The sequence below is a fragment of the Scyliorhinus torazame genome, chromosome 14, assembly GCF_047496885.1.
Source record: "Scyliorhinus torazame isolate Kashiwa2021f chromosome 14, sScyTor2.1, whole genome shotgun sequence".
Classification (NCBI taxonomy): Eukaryota; Metazoa; Chordata; class Chondrichthyes; order Carcharhiniformes; family Scyliorhinidae; genus Scyliorhinus; species Scyliorhinus torazame.
Genome location: NC_092720.1, coordinates 123,261,392 through 123,282,623, shown reverse-complemented (window position 1 = coordinate 123,282,623; position 21,232 = coordinate 123,261,392). Strand labels below are relative to the sequence as shown.

General features: G+C 46.5%; 1 protein-coding gene across 4 annotated transcripts in view; it reads left to right on the top strand.

Moving 5' to 3' along the window:
- Positions 1–21,232, top strand: part of yeats2 (YEATS domain containing 2) — a 210,402-nt gene that overhangs the window by 37,052 nt on the left and 152,118 nt on the right. For all 4 annotated transcript variants that reach the window (XM_072474759.1, XM_072474758.1, XM_072474756.1 and 1 more), the window contains exons 3-8: positions 2,539–2,636; positions 6,713–6,805; positions 13,253–13,507; positions 15,496–15,614; positions 17,700–17,861; positions 18,714–18,825. In XM_072474759.1, the coding sequence (XP_072330860.1) occupies positions 2,539–2,636; positions 6,713–6,805; positions 13,253–13,507; positions 15,496–15,614; positions 17,700–17,861; positions 18,714–18,825 (839 nt within the window). The remainder of the gene's footprint in view (positions 1–2,538; positions 2,637–6,712; positions 6,806–13,252; positions 13,508–15,495; positions 15,615–17,699; positions 17,862–18,713; positions 18,826–21,232) is intronic.

The window sequence follows — 21,232 nt, the reverse complement described above, 5'->3', positions numbered from 1 at the left end:
TCCATCTTTGGGATCAATGCCCTGCCCAGAACAAAAAAATCTATCCGGGAGTAGGCCTTGTGTACATGGGAGAAAAAAGAAAATTCTCTGGCCAAAGGCCTAGCAAATCTCCACAAATCTACTCCCCCCATCTGATCCATAAACCCCCTGAGCACCTTGGCCGCAGCCGGCCTCTTTCCGGTCCTAGATCTGGAGCGATCCAGTGCTGGGTCCAATACCGTGTTGAAATCCCCACCCATTATCAAGCTTCCTACCTCCAAGTGCGGAATACGCCCCAACGTCCGTTTCATGAATCCAGCATCGTCCCAATTCGGGGCGTATCCATTTACCAATACCACCCCCGTCCCCTGCAACCTACTGCTCACCATCACATATCGGCCTCCATTGTCCGCTACTATGTTCTTGACCTCAAACGACACCCGCTTCCCTACCAGTATTGCCACCCCTCTATTCTTCGCATCCAGCCCCAAATGGAACACCTGTCCTACCCATCCCTTCCTTAACCTGACCTGATCTGCCACCTTCAGATGTGTCTCCTGAAGCATGGCCACGTCTGCCTTCAGTCCCTTTAAGTGCGCGAACACTCGGGCCCTCTTAACCGGCCCAGTTAAGCCTCTCACATTCCATGTGATCAGCCGGATTGGCCCCCCCCCCCCCCCCCCCCCCCAGCCCCGCCGACTAGCCATCTCCTATCTTAGGCCAGTCCCGTGCCCGCGTCTCCCGCATCCTCCAGTCCCCCAGACGGGGAACCCCCGCCCCGACCACCTCTTCCATTTTCAGTTCCTCCTCGGCCAATGCATCAGCAACCCTATTCTCCCCCTCCCCTGCCCCCCTCCCCGCTAGATCCGAATCTAGCTCTTTTGCTCCCCCCATAATACTTCCATAAGTCAGTTGACTCCTGCTGACCCCGGCTTCCCCCGCCTTCCCGTTGACCCCCCCCCCGTGTGGAAATCCCTCCTCCTCCATACGCTCCTCCATCCCCCCTCCCTAACGCGGGAAAAAGCCCGCGCTTTCCTGAGCCAGCCCCGCCCCCTGTGGCGCAGCTCCTGTTGCGGCCTTATCCCAATTCCCCCATCCCCGAGTCTCACCTACCTCCAGCACCGACGCCCACATTCCTCACTGTCCCCCCATCAAGATCTCTTTCCCCCATCCCCATCCATTGTCCCACCCGTGAAACATTCTTTACCCATATTTACAACCCTGTATACAGTCAGCATCTCCCCCACATCCACAGTCCCTCAGTTCGAGTCCAATTTTTCCGTTTGGATAAAGGTCCAAGCCTCTTCTGGCGTTTCGAAATAGTGGTGTCGGTCCTGATAAGTGACCCATAGTCGCGCTGGCTGCAGCATTCCAAATCTCACCCTTTTTTTATGCAGCGCCGCCTTGGCCCGGTTGAAGCCAGCTCTCCTCTTTGCCACCTCCGCGCTCCAGTCCTGGTAGACTCTGATCACCGCATTCTCCCATCTGCTGCTCCACTCCTACTTGGCCCATCTCAGGACACTCTCTCTGACCGCGAAGCGATGGAACCTCACCACTATCGCCCTTGGCGGCTCGCCAGCCTTGGGTCTCCTTGCCAGGACCCGGTGAGCCCCTTCTAGCTCCAGGGGGCTCGGAGAGGCCTCCGCACCCATCATCGAATGGAGCATCGTGCTCACATACGCCCCGGCATCAGCCCCCTCCGCTCCTTCGGCAAGACCCAGAATCCGGAGATTCTTCCTCCTCGACCTGTTCTCCAGGACCTCGAGTCTCTCGGCCCACCTCTTGTGCAGCGCCTCGTGCGCCTCCATCTTCACCGCCAGGCCCAAGATCTCGTCCTCGTTCTCGTTAGTTTTGTCCTTCACCTCTCGGAGCTCTACCGCCTGGGCCTTCTGGGTCTCCTTCAGCCCCTCGATCGCCAACAGCATTGGCGCCAGCACCTCCTTTTTAAGCTCCTCCACGCAGCGCCTGAGAAACTCCTGCTGGTCCGGCCCCCATGCTGCTCGATCTCTGACCTCCGCCATCTTAATTTTTCACCCTCGTTTCTGCTGCTGCTCCAAAGCCTCTTTTTCCGCCACTCCACTGCTAATCCCCTCCATACAACGGAAGGGGGACCTTACTTCACCTTCCCACACGGGATTTAGTCAAAAAAATTTCCGTTGGGGCTCCTCTGGAGAGCCCAAAAGTCCGTTATAGCAGGAGCTGCCGAAATGTGCGGCTTAGCTCCGCATCGCCGCAACCGGAAGTGTTAATTTAACAGTTAATGTTAAATGTTGATGATTTTGTTTTACCTAGGTCAAGAACCTGCAATGGTGTCTCTTGCTTTCTTCTCCACAGATGCTACCTGATCTGCTGATCTCTCCAGCATTTTCTGTTTTTATTCCTCAAATCTTTTGTTCACCAAACATTAGGCGATTAGACTCAGTGAAATCTGAATCCTCCGACTTCATGTGGTTAGTGAACGTAGAAACAACCTGTTAGCCTCATGGTTTCTGTGATCGGGTTCCTATTCATTCTAATGTTTACAGTCCAGCTGACTTATCTGTTCTATTTCTCATGTAGCACGTGAAGCCACTCTGCAGAAGATTGAAGTTATTATTAAGGAGCAGTTTACAATGGAGATGAGGAACAAAGAGCACGAGATTGAGATCATAGACCAGGTAAAGACATCAGCTGTGTTCAATACCATAAGACCATAAGACATAGCAGCAGAATTAGGCCACTCGGCCCATCGAGTCTCCTCCGCCATTCACTCATGGCTGATATTTTCTCATCCCCATTCTCCTGCCTTCTCCCCATAACCCCTGATCCCCTAACCAATGGCATTAATGCTGCGGCTGTTCAGATATATCCCATGAAATTATGCTTCTATTGGTTACTCTTGTAATAAAACTGCAGCATCCAATTAAGCAAACTACATAGCTATGAACGGGTGAGTTCCTAATGTAAGTTGGGAAACTAGATTGAAGAATATGACAGTGGACAAGCAATGGCAAGTATCTGAAGAGTCAATACATAATTTGCATCAAATATCAATTTGTTTAAGATGCAAAGCACCACAGAAAAAGCGGCCCAACAATGGCTAATGAGAGGAGTTAATGACAGTATTAGTTCAAAGGAAGAGGCTTATTATGTTGCCAAAAAGAGTAGTCAGCCTGAGGATCAGTAAAATTTTAGAATTCTGCAAAGGAGAAACTGTAAAATTGTTGAGGAAGGAGAAAAGAGAATATGAGCGTAGACTAGCAAGAGACATGTAAACAGATTGTCAACGTTTCCATAAGTGTGCAGACAGAAAGTGATGAGTGAAAGTAAATGTGGGCCAATTGGAGGCAGAGACTGACAAGTTTATAATGAGGTAGGGAAATGGCAGAGACATTAAATAAATAACTTTTGTGGAATTTAATATGTCAGCTGGAGACCAGCCAGAGCGTCATGTCAGCTGCAATAAGAGCAAGTCAGGCATTTAACTGGGCATTTGTGAGCCTTCCCTGAGATCAAGGACCCCAGGCCAGGGCCAGAAGAGCCACCAGTCGAGAGCTGCTTGCCAATCAGATGCAGTCAGCTCGGCATTGCTCAGCAGTGCCAGCAGGCAGATGGTGACTGCTGCTGGTAATGCGTCCATTTTAGTTCCCAGGATCACTGAGGGAGCCATATGGCAGGTGGGGGATTGCATGGTGGGGATTGCTGGGAGGCTGGTGGTCAGCAGCAAGGACAGGTGAGTGGCTCGCAGCAGGCCCATCCTTTCCAATGCCAGGTCCTCAATCAGGCACTGAGTGCCTTTGAACGAGGGACCACTGGGAAGCCTTGGCATGAAAGGGTTGTCTTATGGGAATGGTTCAGCAGGGTGGGTTTGTACTCATTGGCATTTAGAAGAATTAGAGGCGACCTTATTGAAACATATGAGATTTGAGAAGGCTTGACAAGATGGATGCTGAGAGGATGTTTCATCTTGCAGGAGAATCTAGAAATAGGGGGCACACCATTTAAAAATAAGGGACTTCCCATTTGAGACTTAGATCAAGTATTTCATAGAATCATAGAACTCCTACGGTGCAGAAGGAGGCCATTCGGCCTATTGGGTCGGCAATGACCCACCTAAAGAACGCCCTACCTAGGCTCATTCCCCTGCCCCCCCTATCCCCGTAATCCCACCTAACATGCACATCTTTGGACACCAAGGGACATGGCTAATCCACCTAACCTGCACACCTTTTGAAGTTTACTAAAATTTGGAATTCTCTTCCACAAAAGCATTGGGAACTGGGTGATTAAATATATTTAAGGCTGAATTGGACAGATTTTTGTTTGACAAGGGAATTAATTGTTATTAGGGACAGGCAGAAAATTGGAGTTAAGGCCACAATCTGATCAGTCATGATGGTATTAAATGGCAAAGCAGGCTTCATGGCCAAATTGCCGACCCTTGCCCCAGTTTCTTGTGATAGAATCCCTGCAGTGCAGAAGGAGGCCATTCAGCCCATCGAGTCTGCTCCGACTCTCTGAAAGAGCACTCTACCGCCCTATCCCTGTAACCAAGCTTGCACATCTTTGGACTGTAGGAGGAAATCGGAGCATCTGGAGAAAACCACACGCAGGAGAACGTGCAAACTCCACACAGACAGTCACCCAAGGCCGGAATTGAACCCGGGACTCTGGCGCTGTGGGCACAGTGCTAACCACTGTGCCACCATGCCACCCACATGGTCAATGGGGCCGAGCTGGAGATGATTGACAGCTTCAAATTCCTAGATGTGCCCATCACCAACAATCTCCTGGTCCACCCATGTCATCGCTACGGCCAAGAAAGCACAACAGCGCCTATACTTTCTCAGGAAACTAAGGAAATTCAGCATGTCCACACTGACTTTTACCAACATTTACAGATCCACCATAGAAAGCATCCTATCTGGCTGTATCACAGCCTGGTATGGCAACTGCTTGGCCCAAGACCGTAAGAAACTACAGAGAGTCACGAACACGGCCCAGTCAATTACACGAACCCGCCTCCCATCCATTGACTCTGTCTACACCTCCCGTTGTCTTGGGAAAGCGGGCAGCATAATCAAAGACCCCTCACACCTGGCTTACTCACTCTTCCAACTTCTTCTATTGGGCAGGAGATACAAAAGTCTGAGAACACACACAAATAGATTCAAAAATGACCAGACTGCTAAACAACCCTCTTACGGACTGATCTGATCTCTTCACACATCTTCTCTACTGAATAGTACTACACTCCTGTATGCTTCACCCGATACCTGTGTCTTATGTATTTACATTGTGTATTTTATGTTTGCCCTAAGTATTTTCTTTTCATGTACGGAATGATTTGTCTGAGCTGCACGCAGAAAAATACTTTTCACTGTACCTCGGTACACATGACAATAAACAAATCCAAAAAAATCTGATGAAGATGAATAGGCAGGAACCAGTAGATCGAGTTTCTTTGGATTTTCAAGAAGTATTTGATAGGGTGCTATACAAGAAATTATTACATTAAATTGGGACTCATGGGATCAGTGATAATCTGTTGCCATGTATTGAGCATTGGTTAATGGATAGAAAAATGGATAGTGGGATATTGCAAAGATCAGTCCTTGGGCCTCAGCTATTTACATATATTAATGACTTCAATTAGCAGACTTAATGTAACATATTCAAGTTTGCTGATGGTACAAAGTTATATGGGAGAGTAATCAATTAAGTGGACACAATAGGCTGCAGAGGGATTGTCAACAACTTACGTGATGGGATGAGAATTTGTGGATAGAATACAATCTGGCAAATTATGGTCGGAAATTGTGAGACTGGGAAATGTTGGGATTCAGAGGGACCTGGGTGTGCTTGTACATGTATCATAGCAGTTAACATACAGATACAGCAAGCAATTAGGAAGGCAAATTATATGTTAATTTTTTCCCAAGGGAGTATAAGAGTAAAGAAGCTTTGCTACAATTATATAGGGCATTGGCATGGCCACACTTGGAAAACTGAGTGCAGTTCTCCTCACCTAAGTAAGGATATACTTGCCCGAGGGTAAGTGCCATGAAGGTTCACTAGACTGGTTCCTGGCAAGAGGAGAGATTGAGAAGGCCTTTATTTAGATTGAATTCAGAAGAGTGAGAAGTGATCTAATTGAAATATATACATTTCTCAAGGGACTTGACAAGGGGTATGGGGAGAGCGCTGGAGTATGGCATTGAGATAGAGGATCAACCATGATCATGTTGAATGGTGGAGCAGGCTCGTAGGGCGAACAGCCTACACCTCCCCTATTTTCTATGTTTCTGTGACGGGGCAGATGGTGAGAAAATCTTTCCTCTGGCTGGGGAATCGAGAACAGCCTTAGAATAAGGGATCGACTATTTAGGACTGAGGGGAAGAGAAGTTTTTTCACTCAGGATGATTGTGAACTTTTGGAATTCTCTATGTCAAAGAGCTGTCGGCACTCAGTCAGTCGTTGAGTATATTGGTTGATGGGGATAATGCAGGAAGGTGGAGTTGAGGTAATGGTCAGGATTTTGTTGAATGGCAGAGGATACTAAAAGTAACGAACGGCCTCCTCCGCCTCCTGTTTCTTTTGTTTTGATGCAGTGAGGTCCAACAGGAGACCCAGCAATTTCAGAAATTCTGTATGTTCAGTGTTCATATTTTAGAATTCATATCATTTGCAGACGAGGGCATTTCCAACCAGTTTCTTTAAAATAAGTGGCTGAATATCTGTTTGTTCCTAAAGCGCCTGAACGAGGCCAGAAGGATGATGGACAAACTTCGTGCCTGCATAGTGGCCAACTACTACGCTTCTGCTGTGCAGCCCAAAGTTGCTGAGGTAAGGAGGAGAAAGCAGGTAATTCATCTGACCAGAGCGCATCTTTACGTAGTGGGGGCCCACCTGACCCGGGTGTGCGTGGAATTGTGTGAGAAGACGTTGGACGGTTGCCCCAATGTCATTGTGCACTTGTGCAATATTTTGGTTGGTAGGCAGGCACGAGAGGCAGAAGCATGCCCACCGACAATCAAGCAGGCAATTTAGCCCATTAAAGGGCCAGTTGTAATTTTACATGGCCTGTCTTCTTTTGCAGTTGGTGGGCACGCTTGACCAATTGGCCAGGCGTTTTGGCTGCAGCCTCGATCCAGGGTGGGATGAAATGTTAGGGCTGAAATAAAATTTGAAAAGGAGCCTGAGGACTGAGATTTGCGTTTGAATGTGATCTCCAGACACCGTTTGCTGCGTTTTTCCATTGCAATTAATTTTTTTATAAGTCTGCAGCTCCCTGAGACAGTTGTGCATCGGTTGTCCCCCTGTGGCAGCACATTAGAAGTGCCAGTCTGAGGGGCAAGGTGGCGCAGTGGTTAGCACTGCTAGCTACGGCGCTGAGGACTCGGGTTCGATCCCGGCCCCGGGTCACTGTCCGTGTGGAGCTTCCACATTCTCCCCGTGTTTGCGTGGGTTTCACCCCCACAGCCAAAAGATGTGCAGGGTAGGTGAATTGGCCATGCTAAATTGCCCCTTAATTGGAAAAAAGAATTGGATACTCTTTAAGTTTATAAAAAAAAAGAAAAGTGCCAGGCCGCACTCTCCCTGTTCTGCTCTCTTTCCACTCCCCCTGGCAGCTCTGAACCTTTCCCAGCATAAGGTTCCCGCTGACTGTCTTTAACATGAAATCGTGTTCTAGCATGCGCATTTCATGCCTGCTTCCAGGCCCGTCAAGTACACGCACCCAAGCGAACAATTTAGATCCAGATTTGTAGCCCCCAATGTTGCCATGCAATTAAGGTGACGTTTTGTGGTTCAGTATCTGCCTGACATTGCAATAGCTGCCGGTGGGATTACATAAAGGTGATTGATTGTGATGCTGATCCAATCTGTTCAAATCAATAATCACAAATTTAAAATCTCATTAATTGACTGGATCGTTGAATCTAAAGAGAGAGCATGCGCTGTAAATTAAGTTGATGTCAGGCAGTGGTTCCCAACTGGTGTGCCGCGGCAAACTGGTGTGCCATGAAGGTTGCTCAAGTGTTCTGCGAAATCAGAGGCTAGTCAGAGATAATCCAAAATTCTTGCTCTCCCTCACTATTTACAATTTAAAAAATCACGATCCATAACTAGCCAGCTCTGGGCAAGTGTATCTGCAGGGTACCCACAGATGTGCTGGGGAATTTCCCAGGTCAGGATTGCATGGCAATTGACTGGGAAGTTCAAACTTCCAATGGGCATTGCCCTGCAGTGGGAACCATCTGAAAATGCAACTTAAATCACAAACTTTGGATGGTTCTAACTGTGTTACAGCAATACTAATGCAGAAGCAGTTAGAAAAATTAATATCACTTCTAGCTTCGAGGAACTATCGTGCTGAGCTACTCTGAAGCCCCATGGGACATCCGCCTGACTGCTGACTCCCCCACTTCTACACCTCCAGACCTTTCTCTCATACAATTGTTTTCTTGGCTTGGCAAAGATCTCTGGACTTCACATGCCCTTTAAATTTAATAAAGTGGTGCATGGCCTACTTAACTGTGATTGAGCCACCCTCAACTGTAGGCTCCAGGGGCAGACAGCAGTACACAGATCTCACCTGAACTGAGTCGGAATGTCGGGCATGATAGGATCGCCTGGATTTCCAGGTAAGTAATTTCAAACAGAGTAACAATCTGACTCAATTGCCAGTCCGCCATAACTTATGATCCAGTGTACCTTCATTCAGTTTCCTTTTAAGAAACTATTGCGCTTGGACGACACTCTGTGGAAACAAGATCGACAGTTTGTGTGGACGTTCATGTAATCGAACAAAATGGTATTTGCACGTTTTAGCGTGAAACGGGACAACGCAAAGCACAAACAGGGATAAAGGAAACACTGCCAGATCAAGATTCGTATGCAGTATATCATATACACAGCCATGGAGAAGTACTTGAAGAAGAGAAGTAAAGAAGCCCACTCTGATTCCAATGTAGCCAAAAAGCACCAGAACCTCAAGAGGAAAAAGGGAGGTTTGGACACAGACAATACAGTGGCAGCTGCTTGGCCCTTGGAATTATGTGGACTGGTGACACCTCTAGGCCTGTCCCAGAATGCCTGATTTTCAGTAAGAAGCTCACAAATGCTGCAATGGTGCCAAGTATGTTGAAGCACCATTTGAAGACAGAAAAGTTTTGCTTGCCATCAATGATGTGCAGTTCTTCAAGCACCTGTGGCTCGTGGCGAAATCGAAGAAGTCGTACAGCATTGCTGAAACCGTAATTCTGTGCGAGTAATGTTGGGAGCCCGCCAAAGAAATCAACAAAGTTCCTCTTTCCGATAATACAATTAAATGGCCGATTGACAAAATGTCAGTTGACAATGAACTGACATTGTTGTCAGTTGTCAGCTTTAAGAGAAATTAGGAATGTGTGGAAGTTTTGCGCTGCAGATTGATGATTCCACAGATACAAATAGACACTGCCAGCTCATCACCAATGTCAGGTATGTTGGCAGGGATTTCATCAAAGAGAAATTCTTCTTTTGCAAATGATTGCCCAGTCACATGACCAGAGAGGAAATCTTTTGCGTCACCACTGCTCATCTGGAGAAAAACAACCTTAACCGGACCAAGTACAAAAGTATCTGCAGTGATGGAGCAGCTTCCATCACAGGAAAGGTCAAAGGATTTGTGTGTGAAGTGGGAGAACAGAATGCTGACATCCAGCTCAGCCATTGTACCCTGCACCCTGAAGACCTTGTTGCTTCATTTTTTGGAACCAAGATTGAGGGTTTACTCATGCATACAGAAGTGCAGTGGCTATCTCCAGGGTAGGTCCTCTTCCGTGTTTACGAGCTCTATGACGTGCCAAAAGAGTTTTAGGTCTATGAATTGCCACGCAGATTTGATATGTAATGATTATTGGTATGGCAAGCTTGCATACCTTTCAGATATATTCAGCCATCTGAATGAACAGAAAGTTAAAGCGCGGGATCTTCCGTTGGCCGACGCCGAAATTAGGAAAGGCGATTCGGCAGATAATCGGTTTGATGCCAAAATCATGACCGGCGCCAGGTTCACGCAAAGCGCAATTGTCCAGTGCCTCAACAGCGGCGTCAATGCCTTCTACTCCGCATTTACTGTAAATGCCATTTGCATATCATTAGCGGGCCTGACCCGGCATTCTCCGGGACCTCCACAATTCTCCGCCTCCACTGGGGGGAATTCCTGGCGGCAAGGTTCATTGTGCTTTCAAAAATCTGAGGGGGAGAAAGGGGGTACGGAAAGTGTCCAACATCGCCATAGTGCGCTGACAGTTGTTACGCTGGCCGGGGTGGCTTCTGCCAGGGCCGGGGTGGTTGTGGGGAGGGGATAGCGGGGGGCAGCCAGGAGGTGGATTGTGGGGTCGGGGTGGACAGGCACGGAACACCATTGCCGCAGCCTGCCAGGCAGCCATGCAGCTGCGCACGCCGCTGAATGCCCCCTGTGAATCCAGCGCCATGGGTCGTATGGGTGCCCCTCCAGGCCACTCGTCCTAGGTACCTGTTATAAACTGCCTGTTTACCACTGACTGTGGACTAATGGCAATCCCACAATCCTTAGGGAGTATGTGCTTCCCCAATGAGGGGGGCGGAGAAATCATTCACAGAGTCCCTACATAAATAGAGCTGGCCAGTATGGAACCAGCTAGAGAGGAATGAGCAGGAAGGGAGTACTGCTGTTGTGTATATATATGTAATTGTAAATAAAGTTATTTCTTTCTATTCTACAAACTCGTGCTGGATTCTTCGTGGCCCTCACAAAAGTACCCTTTGGCCCCAGTCAACCCATCAACACATTGCGCTCCAGTACAACCAGTGCCATCTTGTTTGCTGGGATGAGTGTGTGTGGGGTGTGGACTGCTAATATGCGGCTGCAGCTTGTCAGCCTCTCGAGTGTCAATCCCGACACTTGCAAATCCGACACCGTTTTCCATTGGAATCGATTGTGTTCCACGTGGCGCCAATGCTAGCCCCTCAACGGTCGCTGGATTGGACCAGGTGTGGCATCGGTTTTCCTGTCGTAGAACTCCACAAATCCAGCCCCGTGTCAACACTTGATCTCAGGAATGGAGAAAACGACTAGAAATGCGGGAGAAAAACAGGACCGTTCTGGCTGCCCCAGAGAAACTTCAAGGCTTCAGATCAAAACTGGTCCTTTGTCAGGAAAAAGTGGTAAATGGTTCGAATTGAGATGTTCAAGGTGACATCATCAAATCCCGCTGGCAAAACCATACTCAAGCTCATCACCACGCATCAAAAATTTGAATGATATTTTGCACTCCACTTTCGCATGAGTATGGAAGACTTTGATTACGTATCTGATCGTTTAGTTTACTTTCTTTTGAAACGCCAAAGAAATTGTCATTAAACGAACAAGAAGAATTCTCCAAGCTCAGGTAGGATCTAAAACTGAAACTGAAGTTTGCAAAGATGCCTTTGGACATATTTTGGTTGCTTGCGGGATGAGAATATCCATCCATTTCAGATTGTGCTTTAGCAGTACTCTTGCCGTTCCCCACAGTCTACCTGTGCAAGTTCTCAACAAAAGCAGCAAGATCTGCAAGTTGTCCTGTCATCAGTTTCTTCCCGAATCAAGAGATTGCTGACAGAGGGCTGGTTTAGCACAGGGCTAAATAGCTCGCTTTGAAAGCAGACCAAGGCAGGCTAGCAGCATGGTTCAATTCCTGTACCAGCCTCCCCGAACAGGCGCCGGAATGTGGCGACTAGGGGCTTTTCACAGTTACTTCAAAACTAACCCCACATATCAACCATAGCCTGCTCCAAATACTTATCCTGATGTTTTCTTCAAAGATGCAACATTCTCGGATTCCACCATTAACTGTGCTCCAAAATACCTGTTGCACAAATAAATATCTCCTAACGTCTATGACCTTAGTGATAATTACCCTCCTTTTTAACTCAGAAATAGAAAATGTTCTGCCCTAAACATGCCATCACCAGCAAATCATGAGAGGCACTGTTTTCCTCGAGTGATACGTAACTGCAAATTGTGACCTACAATTGATGCCAAGGTTATAGTCAGGTTGTGACAGTTGCTTTGAAAGCTTGTCCAATCAAAGCATCACTTCATATGCAGTGTACGTTTAGGTTTGTACTGTGTTAGAATTTTGCTCATCTGTCTGACCTTTGTATATATTTTTATTTTTAAAAATAAATCTGACTTTGCAATTTAACCTGACCATTGCAGTTTGAGAGTGTTATATTTTTCAAGTTGGTGAGGTAAAAGAAGAAGATGGTGAGTATCTCACACATTCTCCAATAAGTGACAATTGTGATTCAGGTTAATTGCTAGACTTGTTCTATGTTAACTTGAGTGGATGACATAGATTAAAGAATTTAGTTTTTCACTACAAATCTTTAAAGCTCAATCATTTGCCTCAACTTCACCTCATTTTCTCTCCAATTCCTTTTTTCCAATCTTGATGCTCTATTGCCTTGGCCCTTTACTGCTCCAGTTTAAGCTATTAAACATCTTGGAGGCATTAAAATGGCCTTATCTTGAGAATATTAAATTGTTTAGGTAAATTTGCTTAATTAATAGTTTGCAGATATAACTTCATGAAATAATGTGAAATTCCTTTTAATTATACAATAAGCGTCTTGGGGCAGCACGGTAGCACAGTGGGTAGCACTGTTGCTTCACAGCGCCAGGGTCCCAGGTTCGATTCCCGGCTTGGTCACTGTCTGTGCGGAGTCTGCACGTTCTCCTCTTGTCTGCGTGGGTTTCCTCCGGGGCCTCTGGTTTCCTCCCACAAGTCCTGAAAGACGTGCTGTTAAGTAATTTGGGCATTCTAAATTCTCCCTCAGTGTACCCGAACAGGCGCCGGAGTGTGACGACTAAGGGCTTTTCGCAGTAACTTCATAATAATAATAACCTTTTATTGTCACAAGTATGAGGTTACTGTGAAAAGCCCCTGGTTGCCACATTCTGGCGCCTGCTCGGGTAAGCTGGTACGGGAATTGAACCCGCGCTGCTGGCATTGTTCTGCTTCACAAACCAGTTATCTAGCCCACTGAGCTAAACCAGCCCTTATTGCAGTGTTAATGTAAGCCGACATGTGACGATAAAGATTATTATTATTTCTGAATTGTCCTATCGCCCTTCGTGAGGACAATGGGACTGCCGTCATTGCTATTTCTTGGTTGAGATGTTGGGACCATCCATTAGCTGAGAGAGATGCCCTCCGTTAGTTTAAACTTGCTTTCCTGAACATGTGATCGACTAAACTGGGCTGTGTGATTTTCTTTCAGGTTCCAAAGCCATATGATCCTACTGTTTTCAATCACCCAGTCATCAAGAAATTTCTAGAATCTCCATCACGGTCATCCTCCCCAGCCAACCAACGATCTGAAACTCCATCTGCCAACCAGTCAGAAACAGATTCAGTCACTCACCAAGCGGACACTTTTTTGGACAAAGAGAGTGAGCAGGAACAACCAACTCCAGCATGTGAGAGTATTCAGCCTGACAGAACCGAGACAAGAGCAGGGAGGAACACTGGCCAGGTATGGTAATGAGGGGCAAATTCCTCACTGTATCGGGAGAATATACGTGGGGCATGAAAGCATGGCTTCTTGACCTTAGATAGGCAACTGATATTGGGAGCTACAGTTGGCCCCAATCATCTTGACCTACCAAAGCTGCCAAGGTTGCCAAATCTGATTGCTGAAAAGCGGGTGTGTGGACATCATGTGAAGCCTAGTGTCCAGGTATGTGTATAGTCAAACGGCCTGCACATAGACTCACAATAAATGATTGCTTGCGCGAGCTATTAGAGGGCATTGTGTTATGACTGGGATGGGAGGAGTGCATTAATAAACTTAAAACAAAACTTATTTTTAACAAGTTACAAGTACTTGTTAACACACAATGATAATCTGGAAGTACAACCATCTATCTCTTCCTAAAGAAATTTGCCCAGCACACACACACACACACAGACAAAGGACAAATCAATAAAATCTGGAGCCATGGGCTTTAGAGGATAGGTGTTATAAAATGAAGGATAAAGTTTGCAGGGTCTCGACGCTGTCGATTTGGAGTTCCATTGTGTGAAGTCAGGTTGATGGTCCAGTTCTCACCAATAGGACTTTACCATGAAGGGAGAACATGCAAAACTCTGGTGCGGCCGCATTTGGAGTATTGCATGTAGTTCTGGTCGCCGCATTATAGGAAGGATGTGGAAGCATTGGAAAGGGTGCAGAGGAGATTTACCAGAATGTTGCCTGGTATGGAGGGAAGATCTTATGAGGAAAGGCTGAGGGACTTGAGGCTGTTTTCGTTAGAGAGAAGAAGGTTAAGAGGTGACTTAATTGAGGCATACAAGATGATCAGAGGATTGGATCGGGTGGACAGTGAGAGCCTTTTTCCTCGGATGGTGATGTCTAGCACGAGGGGACATAGCTTTAAATTGAGGGGAGATAGATATAGGACAGATGTCAGAGGTAGGTTCTTCACTCAGAGAGTAGTAAGGGCATGGAATGCCCTGTCTGTAACAGTAGTGGACTCGCCAACACTAAGGGTATTCAAATGGTCATTGGATAGACATATGGACGATGAGGGAATAGTGTAGATGGGCTTTAGAGTGGTTTCACAGGTCGGCGCAACATCGAGGGCCAAAGGGCCTGTACTGCGCTGTAATGTTCTATGTTCTATGGCTGGTTCAGTTCTTCTGGTGTCAGCTTTGCAGGTCCAAATGCAGACAAGTTATACTCTGATGAACATTCTCTGGTACAAGTTTATAGCCACATCCAATTTCTGGAAAGGCAGAGAGGGAGAGTGCCAGTGAGGGTAGCCTTCCTGTCTCAGCCTATTCCTCAACAAGACTGACCTCAAAACCAGCAGGTTCAAAAGGTAAAGGTTGGATCTGCTGTGTGATTTGTCACTAGCCTTTGCGGTTCAGTCTCTTCTCCCCATCAATTAAAGTGATTGCAGTTCAAAACTAATAAACAGATCGTCCTCAAGTACCATCGCAGGTCAGGTGATTTCTTGGAAGCAGGCAGACTTGCTTCAAGTCCAAGGTGAACTAATGAACTTATTTTTTTTTTAAATACTCCAGGTCAGCATCCAAGTATCCAGATAATGCAATGTCTTTCCATATTTTAAAAAAAGTATGGTTTTGAAAGATACAATTTCCCCAACAATTGACACTGGGAATCATCAAAAACCAGAGGAGATTAAATTGGCTGTCCAACAGAGCTGTGCAGATGCCAATCTCACTGCACTGCCGTGAAATGGGGGAGGTGGCCAGGAGAGCAAGTGAGGCTATAAGAATCAGCAGAGTTATCCGTAGTTGGGTTATTGGTCTTCTCACAAGCCAGGTTGGCTGTTGCTCGGAATTGGCTGGCCCACCTGGAGGTTAGTATCCAACGAGATTGGAAGGGGCAGCGGGGGGGAGAAAAACAGTGGTGGGGGGATGGAAATGGGAAGACAGTGCACCATCAAATAAAACCGAGTGTCTCAACTCATTGTTTTCTGTTCCTATATTTCCTAGGATGCCTTTGGAGTCCCAACCCAACAGGGGATAGAACAGCGATGCACCTACCTCACCACCAGTGACGATCCATCACGCCTTTACGTCAAGAAGACAATTGTCGTTGGCAACGTTTCAAAGTCAGTGCTTGGTCCCTCTTGGTGTCTGTCTGTATCTCTCCCATGTTTTACATTTCTTTACTATTTCATCTGCCCCACCCCCCTCCTCTTTTTTTTAAATTAAGGGGCAATTTAGCGTGGCCAATCCACCTAGCTTGCACATCTTTGGGTTGTGGGGGCGAAACCCATGCAAACACGGGGAGAATGTGCAAACTCCACACGGACAGTGACCCAGAGCCGGGATCGAACCTGGGACCTCGGCGCCGTGAGGCTACAGGGCTAACCCACTGCGACACCGTGCTGCCCCCCCCCCCCCCCCCCTCCTCCTCCTCCTCTTGATGATAACTGAGAAATCAGGAGAGAAAATGAGTTGAAGACTTTATGTTCTGTAATCTGTTCACTGTGAACAGTAACTTTGGCAGAGAAACCTTGGAGACCCCAGAGAAAATCCATAATTAGCAATGCTCCAAGTTTTCCACAGATCCTCTGCCGGGATTACAGTGAACAATTGGTAGAGCCCTGCGGAACTTGTATCCCCCAAAGGCTTGCTCATGGGATATAATACATTTACCATCATTTTCCATGCATAGGGCTCAATAGCACAGTGCAGTTGAAACGAGGGTAGGATTTCCATCATTTCAATTCTGCTGATTGTTGTTAAAGGTATCCAAGGGGTTATGGATCAAAGATGGTTGAATAGATTTGAAGTGCGTGTCAGTCAAGAAGTGACTGAACGCTGAAGCAGGTCAATAGACTGAATTGGCTACTTCTGTTTTGAAAAAAAAATTATTTCATTGGATGAGGGCATTGCTGGCTAGACCAGCATTTATTGCCCATCCCTAATTGCCGCTGAGAAGGTGGTGATGAGCTGCTTACTTGAACTGCTGTAGTCCCAAGTGGTGTAGGTACACCCACAGTGCTATTAGGGAGGGCGTTCCAGGATTTTCATCCAGCCACAGTGAAGGAACAGGAATATATTTCCAAGTCAGGTTGGAGGTACCATGCTTGGTGTAGGCTTGGAGGGCCAAAGGGCCTGTTCCTGTGCTGTATTGTTCTTTGTTCTTAGTGTGTGGCTTGGAAGGGAACCTTTTTAAAAATAAATTTAGTGTACCCAATTCATTTTTTCCCATTAAGGGGCAATTTAACGTGGCCAATCCACCTATCCTGCACATCTTTGGGTTGTGGGGGAAACACCCACGCAAACACGGGGAGAATGTGCAAACTCCACACGGACAGTGACCCAGAGCCGGGATCGAACCTGGGACCTCGGCGCCGTGAGGCTGCAGGGCTAACCCACTGCGCCACCGTGCTGCCCAGCGGCTTGGAAGGGAACCTGCAGGTGGTGGTATTCCCATTGCATCTGCTTCCCTTGTCCTCCTCAGTGGTAGAGATTGTGGGTTTGGAAGGTGCTATCAAGGCAGCCTTGGTGATTTGTTACAATGTAAGTTGTAGATGGTGCACACTGCTGCTACTGTCCGTCAGTGGTGGAGGGAGTGGATGTCGAAGGTGGTGAATTGGGTGCCAGTCAAGCTGGCTACTTTGTCCTGGATCGTGTTGAGCTTCTTGAGTGTTGTTGGAACTGCACTCATCCACATCTTACACTGGACCTCAACTGAAGTCTGCCCAGTGAATTGTAAAACCTACTTATAAACCTTTTGAATTCATAGTCCACTTTTCTGGTTATATGTTACAGAATTCAATCAACTTTTTAACTTATTCATGTTATCTACGTACTGAAAATAATGAATCTGCTGCTGTTTATCCATCCCTTTCCCAGTCGCTGTACTAATTCCTACTCCCATTCTCGGCCCTTGTTTGAATTAAATTAGAATAATAATAATTTGGTCCTTTTCTCAATATCTTTGGGCTAGTTTCTGCTCCTTGTCTTGGTCCCTGTGCTAATTCCTGCTCTTTTCTTTCTTCGCTGACTGACTGCTGTTCCCTTTCCCAGTCTCCCTGGGAAAACTCTGCTCTTTTTTTTAGAAACTCACCACCGTTGAAGCTTCACGCTCTTCACCAGTGACATCTTGAAAAAGGTTTAGGGGATTTGTCAGTGGGATGTGTTACTAGTTGTCTCTTCAACTGACTTGATTTGTTATTTTACAGGTATATTCCCCCAGACAAAAGGGAGGACAATGATCAGTCCACCCACAAATGGATGGTTTATGTGCGAGGTTCACGGAAGGAGCCCACGATTGATCATTTTGTGAAGAAGGTTTGGTTCTTCCTGCATCCCAGCTACAAGCCAAATGACCTGGTGGAAGTCAGGTATGGCTCAGAATCTCACCTTGTGCATCACTTGGGCACAGGGTTAGACAATCCGATTCAATTGTTTAAAATTGGGTCAATCAGAAGGATGGCAGTCGGGTAGTTTGTACACAACCAGGACCTGTGAATAGTGTCGTACAAAAGCTAACACTGAGGACAGAGGGTAACGAATAGTGTATCTTAATTAAAATGACTGAAAGTTATGAATTGTATTGATTGCTCAATGAATGTAGAGTGGATTTCTTTTGTTGTTGAAACAAATTGGTTTGTTTCCGTGCCCCTTGATTATATAGCGAAGTCGGTTTTATTTAGTAGAAGTAAGACTTTAGCTGAACATCATTTGTACCATAGCCTCTCAGAAACACCTGTATTTTTGGTTGCCAGGCTCATGAGGAACAGCACTGGTAGATTGTCACAGGAAAGCATGTCAGCATCAAGCATAATCTCAATACAGGGTAAAGTTTCCTCTACACCGTCCCATCAAACACTCCCAACTGGGAACAGCACTGATTTGATACAGGATAAAGCTCCCTCAATAATATTCCCTCAAACACTCCAAGGTCAGGGACAACAAAAATTCAACCAATTCCAGGCCTTGGGTACCCCAAGGTCTTTATGAATCAAAGCACACGTGTACCCTGTCCTTTCGTCAGCACATTCCTCGTGAGCAGAGCCTTTATCTTTTTATTTTGGCTGCAATACCCAGAGCTAGGATGTGTTGTCAGGTTTAGTAGATGGCGGGAAAGTGAATAATAAGTCACGTGAAACACATTGGCAGTGCTTTGTTGTTGTTGTCTCAATGATTTTTAGTGTTGAATGATTTTTTGTTTTCGTTTTCTCTTTTCTGAATAGTGAACCACCATTTCACCTGACCAGACGAGGCTGGGGTGAATTCCCTGTTCGCATTCAGGTCCACTTCAGGGACTTGCGCAACAAGAGAATAGACATCATTCATCAGCTGAAGGTACAGCACTTTTTGGGTGAAGCTGTGCCCCAGACATAGCGTGTAGATTTTTTCGATCTGCATGCCGCAATTAGCGACACAAATTGGGCTCAGTCAGGACTGAGATCAATAGTTTTTTTTAATCAGGTAAAGGTATCAAGAGATATAAAGGTGTGGATCAGTGTTAATCTAGTTGAATAACAGAGCAGGTTTGAGGATCTGGATGACTTATTCCTGATTCTTTTTCCTATGATCTCAGCACCTAGCTCCGATTACAGCAAAATTGTGCCGTCTCCTCAGCTTGGGTTTTAAAAAAATATATTTTTTATGAGGTTTTTAAAATTTATTGCAAATAAATTAACCAAAAATATTTTCAATGCAGAACAGGTACAATACAGAACAAGATTTGTTGCTAATATGAGAATGAACAAGACTGGATGACTTTAGAATAACAGACTTCATGAATTAGTCCCTCCAGTTTTAATACCAGATCAATCAGAAAGGAGAAAAAGGACAAGGCTAAATAAATAAGATTGGATAACATCTCGGGCCACGCAGCTTCATGTATTGCGAGAACAAGACTCACAATATAGCTCATGGGAAATCTAACAGCAGTAACTCTAACAGTAGTAACTCAGATAAGGCGGAGCGTATAAATTTGAGATAGGGGACCCACACTTTACAGAACGCATCAGACTTAGAACGGATCGTGTGTGATCGTGATTGATTGTGTGTGTGTGATTCTTATATGTCACCTGATGTCACCGTTGCCTCTGAGTCGGAAGGTTTTGTGTTGAAGTCACTTAACAGAGTATATAATCTAGTGCATAATTTAAGCGAGGGAGTGTTGCAGTGTCAGAGGTGTCATCTTTCAGATGAGATGTTAAACTGAATCTGTCCTCTCAGGTGGATGTAAAAGGCAATTAGCTCACTTTGCTACACAGCTGGTTCATGATGCCGAGCAAGGCCAAAAGCACGGGTTCAATTCCCACGCCAGCTGAGGTTATTCATGATGGCCCTGCCTTCTAAACCTTGCCCCTCGCATGATCCTCAGGTTAAATCACCACCAGTCAGCTCTCCTCCCAAAAGCAGAAAGCAGCCTATGGTCACCTGGGACTATGGCGACTTTACCTTATCTTTGGGAAAGTTGTGGCCTTGAGTCCAGAAAACAAAATTGCCAATCGTTTGATCCTATTGGCACAATGGCTGTGGTTTCACGTTAACTGTCACTGTCTTGAAGGCTGTTTCCCTTTCATGAGCCCCACACTTTAGGAGGAATGTGAAAGCATTAGAGAGGATGTGGAAAAGATTCACAAGAATGTCCCTCTAACCTGGAAATGTCAGTTATGTGGATAGATTGGAGAAGTTGGGGTTGTTCTCTTTAGAGAAGAGGAGGATGAGAGGAGATTTGAAAGACCTGTTGAAAACCATGAGGGGTCTGGACAGAGTAGATAGGGAGAAACTGTTCCCTTTGGCAGAAGGGTTGAGAACCAAAGGACGCTGACATAAGGCGTAAAGCAAAAGAACCTTGGTGACTTGAAGAAAAATGTTTTTACAGAGTGCAAGGTCAGGATCTGAAATGGACTGGCTGAGGACTGGGAAGGAATGCACTGGCTGAGACTGGGGTGGAATGCACTGGCTGAGAGTGGGATGGAATGCACTGGCTGTGACGGATGGAATGCACTGGCTGAGAGTGGGAACAAATGCAGTGGCTGAGATTGGGATGGAATGCACTGCCTGAGTCTGGGATGGAATGCACTGACTGGGAGTGGGATGGAATGCACTGGCTGAGAGTGGGATTGAATACACTGGCTGAAACTGGGATGGAATGCACTGGCTGAGACTGGGATGGAATGCACTGACTGAGAGTGGGATCGAATACACTGGCTGAGACTGGGAAGGAATGCACTGCCTGAGTCTGGGATGGAATGCACTGACTGGGAGTGGGATGGAATGCACTGGCTGAGAGTGGGATTGAATACACTGGCTGAGACTGGGAAGGAATGCACTGCCTGAGTCTGGGATGGAATGCACTGGTTGTGAGTGGGATTGAATGCACTGGCTGAGACTGGGATGGAATGCACTGCCTGAGAGTGGGATAGAATGCACTGGTTGTGAGTGGGATTGAATGCACTGGCTGAGACTGGGATGGAATGCACTGGCTGAAACTGGGATGGAATGCACTGGCTGAGACTGGGATGGAATGCACTGACTGAGAGTGGGATCGAATACACTGGCTGAGACTGGGAAGGAATGCACTGCCTGAGTCTGGGATGGAATGCACTGACTGGGAGTGGGATGGAATGCACTGGCTGAGAGTGGGATTGAATGCACTGGCTGAGACTGGGATGGAATGCACTGGCTGAGAGTGGGATTGAATACACTGGCTGAGACTGGGAAGGAATGCACTGCCTGAGTCTGGGATGGA